We start from the raw sequence: 21,345 nt of genomic DNA, 5'->3' as shown, positions 1-21,345 counted from the left end.
ATTGACATGATTTTCAGGTTCTACCAGACAAACTATTTGAGAGGTAGTGGATTTTGAACAGCTGTTTTGCTGCGAGCATTTTTGGATAATTGCTACTGTTGCTCACCAACACACCCCGCTGGAGGCTACGTTGGCTAATAAGTCATTAGAGTTTAAAATTAACCACACCTGAGCGGCTTCTGTTTAAATGGAAGAATTCCACATCGAGGCTCTGTGAGCGTTTCTAGGTCATTCCAAAGGAAAAATATCCTGGTCATTTCCACTATGTATTTAAAAACAAGACACAATTTGTTTTTAACATGATTTTTGAGCAGAAATATCATAAAATCACATTCCTATCCATCATTTTGACCAAGATGTATTTTTTCATAGAGCAGATGGTTGAACCATGTTTATAGTGGTTATCAGAAATTATGGATTTGTTATTTAATTGGAGATTTACAGAAATTTGATTGTAATCTTCAAACTACAAGAGACAAAATGACAACAGCTAGTACTGTTATCGACTAGCTCAGCACATACACATTCAAAATAACATACCATAACGTTACAGTTGAAGAATGTAGGAATTAACCTCATCGTTCACTCAACACAGGTAAATAGTATTTTTTTGTATGGTGCAAGTTATAAACAGCTAATAAGTAAAAACAAGCATGCTAACGTCTATTCAGTTAGCAAAAAAAAACAACCATTATAATATGTATATATATATATACATTTTATGTCAGTGCTGCCAAGTGTCAAGCTTTGAGTGTCACCTTCTTTTAACAAAATTAACAGCTTTGACATCGTACGGCAGATAAGCTGTCTTTCTGGTTTCTCAGGTCATGAGCCGAACTTAAATCTGGAGAATTCTTGCGCTAAACTTCACGGTAAATTCCCAGAAGTAGATCATGAAACTTCCTGAATTCAAATTCAGAGCAGCACGTTAGCGCAACGTTCCATTTGCTTTGTAATACTATATGATCACAGTCATACGTTGCACTGTTTAAAAAGTATGTTTTTTTTAATTTAAGGCCATACACATTAACCCATTTAATTAGAGATTTTCCTCGTGTTAATGGATTTTAGAAAATTTAAAATCAAGTTTAAGATTCAAGATTAAAGACAAAAATTCCACCAAATATCACAACATATGGTAGACTTTTACATGTATTAATAATTCAAACTTCATATTTTTACCATCTTATATGGCCTTTTTTTTTACAGGTTTATGATGCTGTCGTTTTCTGAAGCTTGTCAGCCGTGGTAAAGGTTATCAGATAAGGTCCAGTGTTCAACACTACAGTCAGGAGAAACGGTAGATAGATTATCCATTTGTAAAACAATGACACGTCCATATCTACTGCTGATGTTCTGCATTAATGCACTGTCACCTCCCACATCTTAACCTTTCACCCATCCCCCCCCATTGAGGACCAAAATCCCCTTTTTAATCAGTAGTGACAGAGCCTGACCTAGATCGCCTTGAGAAAGCTGGATAGTGGCAGAGGTTTACTGAGGCCACAGGGATTTATACATCGACAAGAACGGTGCCACCAGCGCGATTAGGCAAAAAAAAAAAATACAGGCCACGCCGCAGCAGGACGCAACCTGGAACTGAGCTCTCTCAACTGTGTCAGTGTCGCTGCTGACGGCAACCTGGCTGAGACCTAGAGAATCCTCAAGGGCGTTGATGGCTGGATGGGAATCGGGTGGGAAGGGGTGATCAAAATGAAAAAGCTTTTTGAAAGAAGGTCAAGCCAAAAACTCAGATCCACTCACTCACTTCTTTTATCTGCATTGTGAATATAAACACATTTTAATTTTGGTTTAAGGTTTTTTTCTATGGTTCTTTTCATAGTTGAAAGTTTATAAAATATTATATGATACATGAATAAACATTTATTTTTAAGTGTACAGGTCCACATTTTGGTCTGAGGACCTTGGGTTTTTTTGTCTTTACTTATACTCACAACTTTTAAAATAAAAAGTAATTTTTGGTAAAAGAATATTCAGAATGTTAGTTTACTATAGTGGCAAAAAGCTTTTCCAACATACTGGCAGCCTGTGACAGAGAGCAGAATAAATCGGTCAAAATCAGGAGGGGAGGCAATGTGGTGCTTCGCTAAAAATACCTTTGTTTTCTACGTTTTTCGCTTATAAAGTGGATCGTTCAGACAGGAAGTGAGACAAATTGAATCAGATACATTTTTCCTTGCAATATCTTATGCTAAAACTAACAATAATATTTCCATTAAATCTTTTTACTATGAATAATAATCATTATTTCATTTTAATATGTAATTAAAATATATATTTTTTTACCTGAATCTTTATAAACTAAACTTAAATTTCGTTTCCTTATCAACACTATATCATTGCGAAGTATCATCTTATAACAGAATGTAGTGACAGTATGAGTCAAAAACATGAGAAGAAATGATTTATTTTTTTCAGCCAACATTGGCGATATAAAAGAAAAATAATTAACATTTTAGAACTTAAATGATTAAAAATATAGGTATATTTGAGCTGTCAATCACTTAAAAAAAAGGAAGAGTAAATTACAGTCTCGGCCCAAGATTTATCTGGCAATTTAAACACGTTCAGTGTTTTAATTAAAAAGGTGCCAAACAAACATGTTTTTTGTTGTTGTTTAATCTCAGGCATCAAGTAACGACCTTAACTCTAATCCACACAATCTCCATCTTCCCGTCAGTTCCTGTCAATTCAAACTGGTCTCTTTCAACTCTTCATCAGGGACCGGACGGACACATGACCTGATTACGAGGAGCATTAGAAGCAAATCAAATCATTTGATGAAATCCGGTCCCCGAAGCAGCCGACGCAAATCACTCGTACTAACTTCCCATTAAACAGAGGGGGACGGACATTAGAATGTGCCCCCCGCTCGCCCGGGTCCTCTGCATATGCGGGAATAATTACTGATTAGCTCTGAGGTTCCTGGAGTATGCTCTGCTGGATATGACATAATCTCATGTTCACCCCTCCCTGGACCTCGCCTGAGCCGACCACTGTGTCCGGCTTTAGGTCACCGAGCACGTGCGACAGACTGTCACCGGACCGTCAAACACACACACACACACACACACACACTCACACACACAGTTGGCCACGCTGATGCAGAGGTTGGCTCATCGAAATTTACCGCAATGTAGTTCATCATTTCCAGATAAAACAAGCGGGCGTTGCTAGGCAAAACCCAGCATGCAGCTTATGGCGGGGACTAAAAAAAAAAAACATTTAGAATCTAATCCTTCAAGATGACATTAACATGCGCTGAGTTTAAGTAGCTTATATAAACGCCCTGCTGCAGCAACTGTTTGGAGTCGGCGCGTTTAAGCAGGAATGTTGACATGTCTCTTGAGGATCCTCGTAAGGCCTTTTGTCAGTAGGACTTCCATCGGTATTCCATGAGCAGAATTTGATAGTGCTGAAATTTGATTTACTCTCTGCATTTTCTCAGAAAATCTGCTGGAGGAAAGGAGGTAGAAACATGTGCTTTGAGATGAGGTCGCTTTTTTTTTTTTTTTAACCCAGTCCACGACTCACAAAACAACATTTGAGGCTCTCTAATATGTAATTTGTGGCGGAGGGGAAGCCAATAAAGATTGCCCTGCTAACGCTGTGTGTTTTCAAGTGATATATTACCATAATAATTCAATTCACGCAGCCTAAAGGGGCCCATGCGGTGAAGAAACTGCATGTAGTCATTACACTCGAGTCAAAGTCACGCAGATGGTTGAGACGAATAAGGAAGCGCTCGACACGTCGAATACTCTTCCCGTTGCGATTCGAAAAACAAATCTGAATAAAACCTTTTATGAACTTCGCACTAGAATAAACATCGGAACATCAATAAGTAACTCCAGTTCCAGCCATGGAGAAGACACTTCAAGGCTCTTTTGGAATCCTCCGATTACTATAGATGATCTAGAACCTTCTTATTCAGCACCGTTTATGTAGGCGAACACTCCAAGCTTGTAGTTGGGTTTACTAGGAGGGGGCGAGACGAAGACACAGCAATGTTGTAGAGTTGTAGAGCTTTTTACTAAGTTAGAAGGCAAAATTATTTTAGTTATAATGCTAGCTTGGCATTGATGTTTGACATTTTCAAGTATACATTTCCTTCAAAACCCAGTTTTTGATTAAAAGCTTACCCCAACAGCTAATAACGTGACCATACCGTAATATTTTGAGGAAAATTTGATTATTTAAAAGCTAGAAATGATTATTTACATTTTAAATGTATCATTTGAGTTTGATTAATCAAGTCATTTTAGAGTTCTAACCATTAATTATACTTTTAAAATATATGTACAAATTATTTTTTTCATCTACACTTTTCTTTCTTCTAAATCAGTGTTCTCAAAGTCACTGAAGGCCGAGCAAGGTCAACTTTCAGATGGTAAAAATAAAAAATAAAAAATGAAAAGAAATAGCACAAAATCACAGTTACAACAACAGAAATCCAACAAAATTATCCATCCATTGTCAACCGCTTTATCCCTTACCGGGGTCCCGGGGAGACTGGAGCCTATCCCAGTATCATAGGGCGAGAGGCAGGGGACACCCTGGACAGGACGCCAGTCTGACGCAGGGCACACAAAGACAGACTACCATTCACACATACACTCTCATAACTATGGACAATTTCCCCAAGTTCTCAATCAACCTCTGGTATGTTTTTGGACTGTGGGAGGAAACCGGAGAACCCGGAGTAAACCCACCGCAACACGGGGAGAACATACAAACTCCACATAGAAAGGTTGGCTTGGCCTGGAATCGCAACCTTCTTGTTGTGAGGCGACTAACCACTGTTCGCCCTACAACATTATCCAAAACAGTTATTATCCAGTCAAATATTGATGAATAAAATGGGACTTACAGTATATTGTAAAATGGGACAAACACACTGACTCTAAATTTAATCTAAATTCTAAATAACTTCGTTCATATCTATCATAGGCTTGAGGATGAACGATGTGCGGCTCTAACAGGCCTCTTGTAGCAATCATTCCCAGAAATAGGTCCGGGGCTTATTGATTGTGTTTACAGTGCCCAGAAAAACCTGCCAGTTAAGGTGGGTGTGTTTGCCGGGCAGCAGACGAGCAGAATGTTAAAAGGTGTGGCCGGGGTTTGGCTTGTTTATGTCATGTGATGGACTACAATATGCAGCACCAAACGGTACAAAAGCACTCCTAGTAGTACTCTAGTAGAAAGGATGATAAGCATGAGGTCAAGCAAAAAGCCCTTTCTATCATTCTTGAATACAGTGGAGCGTTTGTCTGAGGGTTTGTGTGAGCGTGTTTGCCAAGAGAACCAGACTGTCTGCAAGCTTTTAACAGCAAGCATATCTCTCAGTGGGTGAGGTATGCAGCCATCTTTTTTTTGGTCTAATCCGAAACAGCAACTGTCTTCTGGTGGACGGACTTGTAAACCCACATATTTGCCCAAGAGAACACATGCGTTTCTCTTGTGACACCGGTTATGAGGGAGAAAGAGTACATAGTGTTTTATAATGTTCCCTTCATTTAGCCACAAATCCATTCATAGAACATCTTGCCTTAAGACACCACAGAAATGAAACAACAGGAACAACTGTGGATTCCAGCTTTATCGTTTGTTAGAATTCATTAGTTCTCCATAAAAACTTGTTTTAAAAAGACTGAACGATAGGATGATATATCTTGATATCGCTGTCTCATGTTATTTACATCTGGCATCTGTACTGAAACATCAGAGCCGTGTTTTTCTAGATGAGCCCGACGAGTCGGTGGAGTTCCCGCCAGATTTCACGGCCGCAAGACGGAGCTTGTTAGGGTATTTTATTTTTATTTTCTCTGTCTCAGTGTTTATGCTTAAACTAGGAAGCCGTAATGCTTCCAAATGTCTGCTTACATTTGTGTGGGTGTTGATGTTCTGTCGAGATTCCAATGATGTCCATATCAAGAGATTAAATATAATTTATATCGTAACGTTTTTTACACCTATACCTTATGTATATAAAATAATTGTATTATATGGATAAAAAATCTTGTATCTCTTCCATGTTAACATACCATAACACCTACATGCTCCGCCTATTACAAATAAGCAACCACAGCAACTACATTAGGGAAGTTCCAGCACAAATTTATGTTTGATTTTTGCTGATGAGGTAGATTAAGCTTTAACTTATCCCATAACACGACATGGGTATGGAAACTAAATCGTAATTCTAGAGTTAACACAAAATCATTTTCCACGTACACCAGAATTTCCTAGCATCGGGTCGAAAAACATACTGTACCACTCAGGAGAATACAGGGAGGTCGTTCACCTTGACCAAGTGGAAACACAAGGGATACAACAAACGCATTTGGCCACTGGGTCACCATGACCAGGAGACAACACGAGGGTTAAATATGAACCTATAACTTCCAAATGATTTGACATTAATGTATGTACCATGTCTCAAATGTAGGGCATCTTCATGAGGGGGTAAAGATGAAATCCTCTGCTGTACGAAAAAATGAAATCTGTGTCAAATTTTTAAAATAATTGACATTTTGAGATGTTTGCTTGTTAAAGGCAAAACAACTTTTTGCAGGTCATACGTGTCTTTCATAATGAGAATTTATCAAAAATAGCTTGTCCTAGATGTTTTTTCTTTTTTTTTTATGAAACAGATATGTCACAGTTTTTTAAACTGACCCAGATGTAAATGCAACTTCTACCCTTTCCCTAATTGACACATCATAAGATGTTCATACGTGTATTAAATAAACTTTGCAACAAGACATATATATATATATATATATATATATATATGACCCTGACATACTTCTCTTCATTCTCCTAGTGTTGTACATTATAGTTTCAGTTTGGCACATTGGAAACCAGGGAGACCTTTAGGGCAGCTGTGTGTGGAGTGTGTTGTCAACTGTCTCTCGCCGTACAGTACACTTAGGCCGAAGGGTCCTGTGGGAAGTTCCAGAATTAGCAGTGGACAGCGAAAGGTCACAGAGCAGTGGGAAAAGAAATACAGTTGATGCAATCTGTCAAATATTTATTTATTTTGCCAAGGCGTGGCAAGAGGAAGGCCAGATTGTCTGGACTTTCCAGACTGGCACATGGAATCCTTGATTTTTAAAGACCGCTGTGAGATTTACAGCTCTTTGTACAGGACGGGGGAAATGTTTCCAAAATGTTGGAACGGCGATAGCGAACAGCGAGTGCCAAATGTGTCTCAGCAGACCAGGCACTGGAGTGTGTTTTACTGTTGTTTAAACAGCCGACTGTCGGGGGGGAAAGACGGTAAAAGGGAGGCAGTCAGGGTCGCTGGAGGAGTTGTTTTCACGGGATTCTGTGGTATGCGAACGCGTCCCGGCCCACTCAGACCCACCTCATGGCTGGCATTCCAGCTCGTCTCTGTAATTATGGCTGTTCTCCAGGCCCTCTCTCCGAACTGCTCTCTGCGTCGCACCGTTCCCTGACAAAGTGAGACTTGTCTTTGTTGACATGTTGCGTTCTTCTCATCCAGCTTATCAATCACCGCTTCCTAATTCACGGGGTCATCGTAGTCGCTAGAAGTGGATTAAAGATGTTTCAAATAAAAACAAATATTGTTCTGTTGCTTTGTGAATCAATTGGATTCAATGAATCAGGAATTCTAGCAAATCCGTCCATAACTAGTGGAAGGTATGCAGCACACTGAAACGCTGGAGGGTGTAAAAGCACAGTGCAGCCAGCATGCCACGTAGACACACACTCTTGGCAAAATAGTTTTACTTCCAATGAGCACATCTGTCGGCAGCTGTCTCTGCACTCGTGTCCAAGTCTGGGCCTCACAACCTTCTGAAAGTACGTCCAAAGATTTCAATCAGAGTTTTTTTTTTCACAGCCATTACAGTAACTTTTGCTTAATTCTTTCCAGTTATTTTTAATTATTACCTGACATTGTACTTTTTTATTGTTTCTTTTTTATTACTTCTTTAAATTTTTGTGGAAGAGATCATGTAAGTCTACTATAGATATTGCTACAAAACATAAATGCAAATGCATAAAAGATGAGTGTGTAAGTAGGTCCCCTAAAGACAAATAAAACAATATTTTCCTAACTTCTACAATAGTATTAACGTTTTATTGTTGACTTAATGTCAAACACAACAAACAGGTTTCATGTCTCTTTGTTTGGGTGTAATAATAATTTCATTTTTTTTAAATAAATCTCTTCACTGGCTGCCAGTTTCTTTCAGGATCAACTTTAAAATTCTGGTTCTTACTTTCAGATCTATTCATGGTCACACCTTCCTTCAGTGATCTGATCCAGCCTTACACCCCAGCTCGGGCTCTGAGTTCTGTGGTTCAGAATCTGCTGATGGTGCCACGCACAAGGTTCAGGACTAGAGGAGAGAAATCCTTCCAGGCTGTTGCTCCTAAGCTTTGGAACGATCTTCCTCTCCCTCTGTGTTTGATGATCTACTGACTCCTTCAAGAAGCATCTGAAAACACTTTTATTCGTGCAGGCTTGTCCTTGATTCTCTGAGACTCCTGTGTTTGTCTAGGTGTTGTCTTGACCTTTTAAGTATATATTTTATTGTGTATTGTTTTAATTGTTTAAGCGCTTTGTGACCCTGGTCTGGAAAAGTGCTATACAAATATTACTTACTTACTTACTTACTTTTATCTATTGGACTAAATGTAAATTAGACAACAACTATCTATATAAACTCCAAAAGTCTATTGTCCCCACATAGATAATTTGTGAAACATCTCTTAACTAATATGCAACAGTTTTGTGACTGAGCTCGACTTCTTTTTTCACCTGCCCTGAGATGAATTTGTGAGTTTCTGCTAGCAGACACATTTAGAACTTTCAGCTGAAAGCCGAATTGGGGATTTCCCTTAAATCTAACCAAATCTTACCATCCAATAAACACACGCACTAAAGTGGAGAGAAAATCCCTTAAGAAAATTAAAGGGGACCCAACAATGCAAACCTCAAATTACATTCAATTTCTACAACAAAAGCAACTTGCAAAATATAGTAATTTAAGAGTCAAGATCAGGTATTAATTGGGCGCCCCCCCCATTTGACGCAACCTCTTCAATCGCCCCTGCGACGCCCCCCTGCCGAGCCCTGGCATGGGCGAGATGATGAAGGATTTACTTACAAATCCTTTGATTGTATTCGCAAGATAACATCATCTATATCTACAACTGAGCATGTGCAGAAGAAGAAATGCAGCGGAACAATGTTAGGTTGTACATTGATTATAATCCAAATGTCTCAGAAAATCTTGCAGTTTCACACAATCCTCTGCATTCATGTCGCCCGGGCCGCATGACACGCCTGCAGCGGGCGGATTAGGACGATCAGCTGAGCACAACTCAATACCACATTGTACTCGCTCGCACACCGCTTGTTTTCCCTCCAACCCTGTTTACAGCTTATCAGAGGGGGACAGAACTAAACGCCAGCCAAAATTCAATCACTCTCAGTCCACTTCCCACTGTAAACCGAAAACACGCCAGCCCTGTGGTTTCACAGTGCCAACAGCCCTTTGTGGTACTTTTTTGTTTTATTTCCGGTAAAAGACTCTGCTTTTAAAAAAAACAAACAATCTTCCACCACACAAAACATAACCGAGAGCGAGCTCAGCTTTGGGTCTGAGATTACAGAAACACACTGACGCTTTTGTTCGCAGGTCACATCTGTATTGTCAGACAAAAGAAAGACGTACAGCATGTTGTGCTGCTAATGGATCAAAGCACTGAACTCATCCTCCTCCCAGTCTCTTTTGTTGCTGCAAAACATAGACAAACACAGTCATCTGTAGTAGATCAGCGGAGGACAGTGCAGCCTGTTGACTTTAAACATGTGGCGTATTGACATAAGAGTGCTCTTAAACTGAAGCGCTCTGTCTGTACAGTATGTCAGGCAGAAGTCAAAGGGTGGGTAAAGATGGCGCTTTCTTTGACACTGTGATCAACAGAGCAACGAGATATCTTTATTTTCTTGTACATCAGTCTGACCTGACATCAAGAGAAGATATTAAAAACGAGGACTGTGTTCGGAATTCGTTCCTGATGGAGGAATGTCTTAGGTCAAATAGCTGGACTGTAGTGGATTTTAAACATCCTTCACAGTTTACTTTGCTTCAGACATTAAAGAAAACCAACATATTATCCTTTAAGATGTATATTTTAAAAAGCTACTGTTTACATTTACACATTACTAGCTAACCAATGGTGTTGTCAACTAAAAACTAAAATTAAAACTTGAACACCGAATTAACCAAAAACTATCATGGGGACAGGGGGTAAATTTAGGCATAATATAGGCTGAAAGCAGTAGAAAATATGGACATAATCCTTATTTAAAATGCATCAAATGTGGAACACATTTCATTGCAATTCGTAAATTTGGATGCTCATAGGGGTCCCATTATAATGAACCTAAGGAGATGAGATTCTTGAAATCTATATAACTTAGTATGTAATATATATTTTTAACTTCATTATAATTGGACATAGTAACATTTTCATGGGGGTCTTCTGCCACACTGATGCCCGCTTTCCCTTGACCTGATCAAGATGACATCCCCTAAAACCTTCACTGAGATGTCAGTAATCTTCATGCTAATTTTCAACACATTCAAAAGTCCATAAGACATTAAGACAGCGTGCAAAGAGCGAACATAACTTGTATTTTATATATAGAGAAGTGTAATGTTATTACTCCTACTGTGTTATCTGGTATTATATGGTGAGTACCATTCCATCCAAAAGTTGCTTTAAATCAGATTAAAAAAATAAAAAAAAGGTTAGGACAGATACCTCATATGTTCACTGAAAATATTGACACAACATTTTGAGATTGTATAGTTCAATTCTGTAGACATACTGTTTTAAAAAAAATATTGACAGAGTGATGAACCTGAAGAATATCAGTCACATCCGTTCACAAACTTTTATCATTTCATTTTCAGCCACAAGAAGTGCTTCAAAGCCCTTTTCTGTTCACTGTTTTCTGTTGTGTATCGATTATTTCTGTTATTCAACCACCGCACAGTGTTTAAGTTAATAAGATTAGAGCTTCTTCAAGCCTGCTCTGCAATAACATCCCATCCTAGCAAATACTGTATCCCTAAACGCTCATCGTGTGCTCTGCATTCTGCCTGGAAAGCAATCTTGAAAGCACCTTTAAACCTTGAAGAGCCGCATCAGCAGCATCTTGCCTTTGTGAGGGAATTGAGAAGCATGAGGACATTTAACCCTAATCGACTCCACTTCAGCAAAGGCTACCTTGAATAAGATTGTCAAGCCTTCGTATCTGCTCACTGGGCACGAACAAGGTCACGGCAGAAGGAAATATCGGACCGTGTTGTATTACTGAGTAGAAGTAAGCAGTGACTTACCGATATAGAGTGAAGAGTCTTTCTTCTTCACGTGGTCGTCGATGTAGGACACGCCCAGGGGCTGCACCGGGGTGGCCCCAATCCCCAGCAGGACCTGAGCCCCGATCAGCAGCAGGTACATCATGTTGGTGTTGGGCCTGTTATCGCACGCTAACTCGCTGTTGCTACTGTTCGAGCAGACGTCTCGGCCTATGTCAGTCCTCCGCTTTTCCCCGATATCATAGTGGTGCGTCAAGAACTCGGGGAGAGCGGAGAGGAGGGCGCCCAGCGCCATGACAATCCCCCCGCAGCCAATCAGGTGAGGTCGGTGGGCTTTGGCTCCGAAGTAAGAGACGAACAAAATGAGCGCAAGGTTGCCGATCTCGAAACTGCTGGCTATAACTCCGACATCGGCACTTTGCAAGTTGAACCGTCGTTCCAGGGTGGTCAGGACACTGACCTGAAAAAAAAGAGGCCATATGTTAAAGATATGGGTCAGTTATCTTGTCAAACTCAAGGCCTACAGGTCTACAGGCCTACAGGCCACATCAGGCCCTCTATGTAATAATATTTAGACAGTTGCATAAATCTACTACTCACTAGTATCAGAAAATATTGAAATAAAAATCCAACCAACGACCAGCCCATATTTGAGCAGAACCACTTTGCTTTTTAATCAAACTGCCACTTCTGGGATGCTTTGGAAAAGCAGCATGTACTACCTAGTGGTGAGTGAGTAGAAGGACAGGAGCCCAAGATGGATTGAACACAACCTAGGGGCTTTCAATTCTAACACAGTTCAACTTTGAAATCTTTTTATGGTTGAAGAAAATATGTGACATTTACACATGAATTAGTGTCAATTACTATTGTCACTGAAATAAGTATGAAACAAAGAAGGATAAAGAATATAAATATGCAGAAATCTATATCTCTAAAGGGCACTTGAGTCAGCTTGGGTGACCTCTCAAAGTTGCCACAAGAGTCCTATACAGCTTCTCTTGGGCTCAAATCAACTGCCATTATTTTTAGTTTTCGGCTTTCATTGTGCATTAACTACTCCCTTGTTGTTAGTAGTACAATAGCGTTAACAGGTTTATTGTCTCCTTCCAATGAAGGTTTTATTACATTAGAGCTCTGTAGCTCAAATATTAAGCAAGTTACAGGCGTTTATAAGTCGCAAGTTTTTCGCCTTTTTTAAGCCCTTGGCATCTTCTGTGTCTTTTTTTTTAGAATCCGACGCGAAGCTAGAAACATTCACAGACTTGATCAATGAATGAAAAACACTTTCTAAGTCAAGCCCATGTTTTCATCATCAGTCACGGTCGTTAGAAGTGTATTTCCACTGAAAGATGAAGAATAACAAGCTGTTCAGATGTTCCAAACCACGGCTCCTCCCAGCCAAACAGGCCTGTTTCTGATTAGCCGAACACATAAACGTTGTCATGTCGGGCGCAAACACAACATCACAACATCCACCCTCGTGAGACACTCCACACCGACAAGACTTAAGAAAACGGTAACAAAGTCTGGCCGAGGAGATAAAGATACTTCTTTGCGAGCCAAGGTCGTGTTTGTCAGCAGGGAAACTATTCAATGGGAACCTCCGTTCAAATAGTCTCGTGGCTATTTCAGGTTTTCTTTCCAAACCGTCCTTCCAAGGGCATCAACTTTTCCATTCTCCCACTGGCTCCTTTAAACATTTGAATGAAGCCAACATAAACATCCTAAAAATGTCTACGTTGAGGAATGAATCAAGGTTTCCATCTGCATCAGCAGCCCCCTTTAACCCCCCAAAAAACAACTTAGTGACAAGTCATTCGTTTTATCCATCCATTTTCTTGCGCTAATCGGGGGTTGGGTTGGTGAGGCAGGGGTTGAATGTCACCCTTATATCTCCAGCTTTTTTTTTTAGGATGACTAAGGTGGAAGTCATTGGTTTGCATCCCATTTGGGCAGCAACCTTAATGATTCACAAGCCACCTAAAGTCACACAGAGCTTCTCACTCAATCTCCAGGCAAAAGTTCACCCACCCACCACAAAAATGTATTTCCTTTGTTTCGATGTTTGCTTTATAGTTATTCACTTGCCTTAGTAGATAATGAAGTACAGCTCTGTTGACAAGAACCATCTAGAGACAACCAAGTTTTTTATCTTTTTTTTTAACTTTTCTGCAAGTGGCTGGAATTTCAAGTCGAGGTTCATCAGACCAAAGAAAAAAATTCCTGGACAGGTCAACGGCGAGTGCAGAATACGTCACCAATTAACCGGAATGTAAGTATTTCAGCCTGTGAGTAGAAACTAAAGCGCTAACTTTAGACTCACTGGACCGGACAACAATAAGAGCCACTCATTGAGAATCAAACCACCCATGACCATCATCGCCTCTAGTGAGGTTAAAACGTTCATCCTTTCTTAAATATTAATCCATCAGCTTCAACGAATGTTGAGGATTTAGCACTCAAGAGTCCTTTCATCCATTTAGAGATAAATTCTTTAGAGAAAGGCCATTTGATGGCATCGACAGCTGCTCGATGCTATCAAATGGTTGAAAATTTGTTTTCAACTATTTTCAATTATTTATTATTGTTTACGGGTTAAACTATACAAAGTTAACAAATCAAGCACCTTATTATTAAATTGGTGCGTGATGTTTTCACCACCAGGTAGAGTTGGTTAAGTGTTACTCCATGGTTTACAGTATTAAACATGAAAACATACATTTGTGTAACTGATTTGATTTTATCCTGTAATTAAGTCAACTTTTTCCTGTTTTGCAACTTTGTGTGAAAAACAGCTACATGTTATACAAATTAATAACCAAACCTAACCACACCAAAGTTTTATCACTTTTAGGTAAGTGTTACCAAACTTGAATTTATTTACAGCTATTGGGGGTAATTAAATGAAATATGAATTTAAATGTTTGTCCAAATCGTTTGTCTCAACTATAATATATTTAGCCTTATATGTATTTATTCAAACCAAAAAAACACAGTTATAACAATGCACATTTTTTTTTCATTTTATGCTTGAATGGAACATATTACTGTCTCAACAACTAGTTTCCAACTGTTGTTTTCTGACAAACAGGATAAGGTCTTTCCCTTTGACACATAAAATGAGGGATACCACAAACACATTTGTTTTGGGGCCACCGGTTCACCTCGACCCTGAGATAACACAGGGGTTAAATAAAGTTAATGGGATCATCATTGACGGTTGACAGTCACACAGAACTGTGAGGTCAAGGCAAGTTTGAAACTGAAGTCAGAGTGGGACAGCCCCTGGGTACGACTGCTGATTCATCGTTACCGAGGAAATGAAACTTCAAAGTGACTGAGTTCTCAATAACTCATTGTGGTTTGGTTTTTCTTCAACTGTGATAGTAAAGAAAGGAGAAGTGACGTGACAAGGGGGAGATGCATAACGGAATCAAAGACTCATCTTTATCGGCCGAGTTTGTCTTTTAGTGAGTGATTACAGTTAAAGTTACCTTCCTTTTTCCTTTCGCTGAGCGTTTCTCAAATTAAAAACACACCACAGATGTGCAGCATTCTCACCTCGCCGACTCCACCCAGCTGAGGTGCGATCGCTGTCTTATCGGGTTCTTCATGACGACAACGTCTGAACTACCTGTTGACACACCGGCTTAAGCGCGACCGTGCGCATCACAAAGAGCAAAGCCGTAATCCAATCAGGTTCCATCCCATTAACGAAGGCCGGAGCTAGTGATGTGAACGACGGCTTTTTGCTCTCTGGTTGAGTCGGTCTCTCTCCTCTCCAGGTTCAACATGTTTGTGCACTTACGCCCTGATTTAGACCAGGCAGCCTTCCAGAAGGACTAAAAGCAGCATAAATTATAGAGGAAAGACTGGATGACATATTGGTCAGCACACAGCCACGATTTTTCCTTCTAACAAATCGTGTTTAATCTGTCGCTAGGCAACAAAGTAAACCCTGTGCAGTTGTGTGACATCCCCGTTGTATAAGTATTGTTGATGCACATGGGAGTTTCAGAACCTCTATCTAAAAAAGTCAATTTCAATTCTGACGAAGTATGAAAGTCAAAGGAACACTTCCCATTCAGTCGTTTACAATACCTGGCTTGTGGTCAGTAAAAAATCGTCATGGTAACAGAAAACTGGGCAAACTCTGTCCTCTTGAGTTCATAATTTGCCAAACTCATTTAACACACACTGACACTGACTCACTCGCAGAATTAATTTTGAGAATAATAATTGTCTTTAAACCTTCTTAGTATCTCTGGGTAGGCGTCGCCCAACACACTGACTTCAGAAAGCATCAAACTATGCTCTGAAAATATCATAATAGAATAATTTACATTTTAAAGTTTCATGGGGTCACCTATTGACCGAACCCTTAAATTCTTTCATTAAGTCTTTTTCTGAAAATTTCTGTTTTTCACTCTCCAAATCAATCAATTGCAAAGTGGAAAGTGACATTTACACTCGTCTTTCACCGTCTACTTTTGTCGACGGTTTATTAAATATTCCATCAGTGTGTTAATATATTTATGCCTTTACGTGACTGAAACACTATACCACATCCACCAGAAAGAGCTTCCTGGAAAGTAATATACTTTATTTGTTAATATTGATATTGTTTGTTCATGTTTAATCCACAGTGAATAAAAAAACAAACTTGTCTAAACATATCGTCAACACTGTACTGTAACACTGTCTCAGGTTAATACTACCTAGCAATACTGTTTTACCAATCTGCACTAGCTTCTCTTGCCATAGACATGTATATACAGTATGGTGTGACAGACAAAAGTACTCCCTGGACAGAAGAGCGATAAAGGAATGTGCCTGGTCTGGTGAAACAAGTCCTTTTTGTCCATCCAGCTACTACTCTTGTATGGGACCAAAACTGTGATGCACACATTTCCATCGGGACCAGCGTTCTCTCTCTGGATGGACAGTACTAGCCATGTCAACCTTGTCAACAGATACATGAGCTGAGAACAATACAAGTTGCCTCTTTAACTCGCGACTTAGGGAAGACATGATAGTAATCGTAGTCTATGGCCAAAGCAGCAACTGCGTGTCTGATGGTTTTCACTAAATTCCAAGAAAAACCGTCCACCAGAGGGGCCAACTTTAGTTCCAGAATTCTTACAATTGTTTGTCTCTTTTTTTTTCTCCAAAATTCGTGATAATAACAGGGATTTGAACCGTCTGAGAGAAGGTGAAGGAGCTTATTACAGGCAACAACGTAGCCGTCGATCTCAGCCAGGAATGTCTTAAAAGTGCCTTTTTGCAATGCTTAACATTACTGTCAAGCTTTTTATGTTTTTGTATCATAGGAATGGCAGTTGTGAAAGCAGTTCAATCAGTTCAAAAATAAGTTAAAGTTAACTTAGTTACTTGGCTTATTTGCATATTTAACTTTGTGTTAAGGTGCAGGTCAAGAGGTTAAGGTGCAGGTTGAGACCTGTACCTGAATAACAAGCAGCCAGGTGAGCCTTTCATCCGAAATGAGAAGGTTTCACACACAGAAAGTAGTTCTCAGGTGTCGGAGCAAAGAATGTGTCAATGATTCACATCTCCTATAAATTCATAGTTTTAGTTTGTTTATGTGTGTCGTGTTGTTGTCCCTTCGACTGCTTATTTACCAGTGTACTGCCATATTTACTTCATAACTTCAAACAACTAAATACAAAATAACAACAAAAACAGCTGATAATGAAAACACTGGGATTGGAAAAGCTCTAAAATATGTTTGAAAGGTTTTTTACGCTTCCGTTTTTTTTATACGTTTTTGTAGAATTTAAATATATCGCAATATAAATACTTTTTTTTTCGATTGGCCAATTCAAATATTTAGACGATCAACAAAATGGATATGATGTTCCAGAGCGTTACAAGGAGACTCCCCAACGTTTTACATCCAACATTTTTTAAAGATGTGACCTTTTTTGGGCGAACTACTGCAATGGCGATAAGCTAAGGTTGATCATTGACTCTATAAAACTACAGCACATGTTTAGAAACAAGAGTATGAGCCTGAATAAAATCCAGTGTAGACAACCAAGATCATGCGTGATCTGTCAGGGCGTTTAGCTTCGGGGCGCTTGATGCTCAGCAGGTCCACGAGCAGCTGATAACATGTTCCACTCCAAATATGGCCTGAGGGCTGAAGACTTCAGTCAACTAATTGCCGCAAAGCACAGAAAAAACGCCCCTTTATAAATAAATATTTATCAAGATAAATTCTGACATGGAGAATATTTGTCAAGAGCAAAGTTGTGCATGATTTTAGATCGGCAGGCATTTCCATGGGAAACTTAAAAATAAAGAAAATAGTTTACTTGGGAAGCAAAAAATAAATAAAAATGAAAGGATATTCAAAAGTTTTAAAATAGCAAAAGCCTCTTGAAAAGATAACTTTTAAATGACTCATCCTGTCAAACAAAGTCAGCCAAAAATGAATCCCTAATGATTGACCTTCAAATAGAGACTTTTATTTACTCAAGATGTTTTGCCATCATCATCTTCAGGACTGTAGGTTGACATTGCAACCACTATACTGTAACTGCCATTGCATCTGCTTGCTCCAGAAAGTATATTAAGTTAATTAAAAGAAACAGAAACAGAACATTTTTTCTTTACTTATCTACTAACAGTAATGACAGTAAATTATTAGTTTTTTTGTTTCAACAGTTTTAAAAAAACGGGTCAATCAAATAATAGGAATAATTAAATAAGCAACATAAAATCATACTGTATTTAAGCTTTACTGTAATTGGTTATTTTATGAGAATTTCATGCTGACACACTTGTGTGACGCAACATGGGAGTGGGCATACATTACGTATACTTCAAGTTTATTTACAATATTTATCTAAATGTTCAAATTTTAAATTCATATTGTTGTGACTTTCACAAGGTAAAATTTAAAAAAAGGAACTAAAAGCTGTTTACCTTTTATTTAGTTTAGAACACTTTATTAATTTGCAAAATTAGTTTATTTTATTAATTTAAGGTAAACTCAGCTTTGTGCTTGTAGATGTAGCACAGAACAAACATTTTTGTGTTTAATTTGCTGAGAAATGCGTTTTTTTATTTGAGTCTTAAATTAAAAGATATATCTTATACAAAAATAAAAACTTGCCACGTCCTATGCATTTTTGCCTCTATATATATATATATATATATATGATAAAAAACTAGATTTAAATGGTTAAAGTTTAATTCTCATTGATTTGTGTAAATTCAACTGTACATTTTTTTTATACATTAACCAATTTAAAAACATATCTTCTAATGTTGACGTTTGTACTTATGAAACCAACTTTCTAAATGTTTATAAAAATGCAAAAACATTCACGAGAGTCATGGAAGTGCTGAAGTGGCGTTCGACCCCTCGAGGGCTTGACGCTGAAGTGACATGCTAAGACCAGGATGGATGTCAACAGGATTATGGACTAAACCCTGTCGCGTATGGAGGATATACATTAAGTATATTCACTGCTGATACTATTTTTAAAAAAAGCAAGTTTTTCTCTATTAAAATGTTATGAAGTCATTTATTGAAGTAGTAATAAACGGTGTTATTATCTAGTAAACACAATGTAATAGACAGGAAGCTGCAGTAAAGTTGTTCAGAAGTTGTCATAATAGTCGTTATTACACATGACTAGATTTGGGTTCGTGGAAGTGTTGCGTTCAGGAGCCCCGTGTTGCGTTCACTCACCAGGTACGCTCCGACGGTGCCCTGCGCCAGCATGAGCGCACATTCCGCTATCAGGAATATCTTGATATTGGAGAAGCAAGAGGGGCTTTTTTGGGGGGCGTCTCTCTCCAGCATGTCCCCGCCGTCGCTCCGGTCCGAGTCCCGCTGCTGCTGCTGCTTCTTCACCTGCATCCTTTCCGAAACCAAAAAAAAAAAACCGGAACCAGAACGCGCACGGAGGGCGATTCTCTCGCTACATTCACTCGTCGCTCCGCGCACGAACTCCGGCGCTCGTCAACATTTTCTTCCTCGTCGGCGAACACGTGAAGTCCCTGTGGTTCTGGTGGTGGCACATGTGGGTCTGGGGGTGTCCAGGCTTTTGGTGGGAAGACTGTTTTTTTTTTTTTAAGTCATCGCGTCTCTCTCTCTCTCCAACTCCTCCTGGGCTGTCACGGTGCTTGACGCACAATGACTGCTCTGGTGTGTGTGCTCCGGTGTCAGTGACACACTCGGCCCCTAGAGGCGCTGTTTCGCTGCTCACACGCCCAGTCTCGGCTCCAGCCTCTGAAGACTTCTATAAGAGTGGAGTTGACTTTGAATCAAAAAACATACATTTGTTCCTTTGTATGTTGCTCGGAGCTCTAGTCTCGCAACATCAAAGTTCACTGTTAAGCATGTTTTATTGACATGAGATTAAAGTTAAAATATAAAGTTTAACGTGAATATATATTTTCCACTCGACCTTTTAAATACCAAAAGTACTATCATTTCTCCACTGCAATCATGTGTAAAAAATAAATAAATAAAAAAAATAAAAAAAATGCTTAAGATGGGATATGTAAGTAAGTAAGTAATTTTTATTTGTATAGCGCTTTTCCAGACCAGGGTCACAAAGCGCTTAAACAATCAAAACAATACTCAATAAAATATATACTTTAAAGATCAAGATAAAACTGATAACACAACAGGAGTTCCAGAAAATCAGTAGATCCATCAAACACAGAGAGAGAGGAAGATCGTTCCAAAGCTTAGGACAACAGCCTGGAAGGATTTCTCTCCTCTGGTCCTGAACCGTGTGTTTTTGTTATTTTTTTTATCCATTAATGCCTGTTGTCGCTAATTTGCAACATACCCAATTTTACAACTATTCTATGTTCTACAGTAAAAAAAAATATATCTTCACTTAATTTAGTCTCTGCTTGAAAGCAAAAACACACATAATTATTTTTTAAAATAATTGCAAATAAATTCAGGCGTCAAGGGGTTAACTTTGGACATGTTTCCCTTAAAAAAAAATGCACCAATGGTTAAAAGGATCACCCAAAAATTCAAATTTCACCCATTTTCTACTGACCTTCATGTCGACTAAGTAAGTATGTAAGTAGGTAATTTCTATTTATAGAGCGCTTTTCTAGACCAAGGTCACAAACCGCTTAAACAATCAAAAAAAAAAAAATACTCAAAGTATATACTTAAAAAGATCAAGATAACACAGAGAAAAAAATCACAGGTGTCCCAGAAATGTAGGGAAAAGCCTGCGCTAAGGTTGGGAATAATCTTTTCCTTTATGGAATTATAGGCAAAAATAATAAGTCTATTTTAAACTAATGTCAAAAAAACCAACTCTCATGACTCACTCTCACGTTTCAAATGTTCAAATGTTCCTCTCCAAGATGCAGTAAGTTCCTCATCATGACCATGTTTTAAACTTCCTCCGTCTGAAATCTTGGCGAACAAGAGGTTATGAGAGCATAGACCATTTTGATGTAATAATGGCTTTACTCCTTCTCCAGCCAGCTGTAATCACGCCCGCTTTGTTTATGCGCCGAGTCCCTTGGAGGTAGAGGCTTCCAGGGATTGACAGCGCCTGGTGACAAACCTTGATTATTGACCAATCACAGCAGAGTGGGTGTGGTTTTGGTAAACGAGATTTTAGCTTGAGAAAAAACAAGTGTTTTAGGTGAGCAAGGGTTAAGGCGCATTTTCTAATGTAAATATTTCAATGAAAAGAGAGTTTTGTACAAACAGACACATTCTGATGATACAATAGAGTCCAACATCTATTTAAGACACACTTAAATCAACACATTAGTTGCTCTTTAAAGGGCTAAAGCTAATTCTCACTTGCCCTTATCTTTTTTATGTTGAGTTAAGTTTCAAGTCATACAGAACCAGCCGAAAATATTGAAAGTCTCCTAAAAGCACCACTACATAATATTGAAAATATAGTTCCTGGCTCCCTCTGATGGCAGAGCA

General features: G+C 38.9%; 1 protein-coding gene across 1 annotated transcript in view; it reads right to left on the bottom strand.

The window, feature by feature from the left end:
- Positions 1–19,551, bottom strand: part of slco3a1a (solute carrier organic anion transporter family member 3A1a) — a 41,510-nt gene extending 21,959 nt beyond the window's left edge. The window contains exons 1-2 of the mRNA XM_087797067.1: positions 19,111–19,551; positions 11,409–11,847 (exon numbers count right to left, since the gene is read on the bottom strand). Of these exons, the coding sequence (XP_087653193.1) occupies positions 11,409–11,847; positions 19,111–19,281 (610 nt within the window). The 5' untranslated portion in view covers positions 19,282–19,551. The remainder of the gene's footprint in view (positions 1–11,408; positions 11,848–19,110) is intronic.
- Positions 19,552–21,345: the final 1,794 nt, after the last annotated feature.

The sequence above is a fragment of the Callionymus lyra genome, chromosome 8 (genome assembly GCF_982586985.1).
Source record: "Callionymus lyra chromosome 8, fCalLyr1.hap1.1, whole genome shotgun sequence".
NCBI lineage: Eukaryota > Metazoa > Chordata > Actinopteri > Syngnathiformes > Callionymidae > Callionymus > Callionymus lyra.
This window is presented reverse-complemented; position numbering and strand designations above follow the sequence as displayed.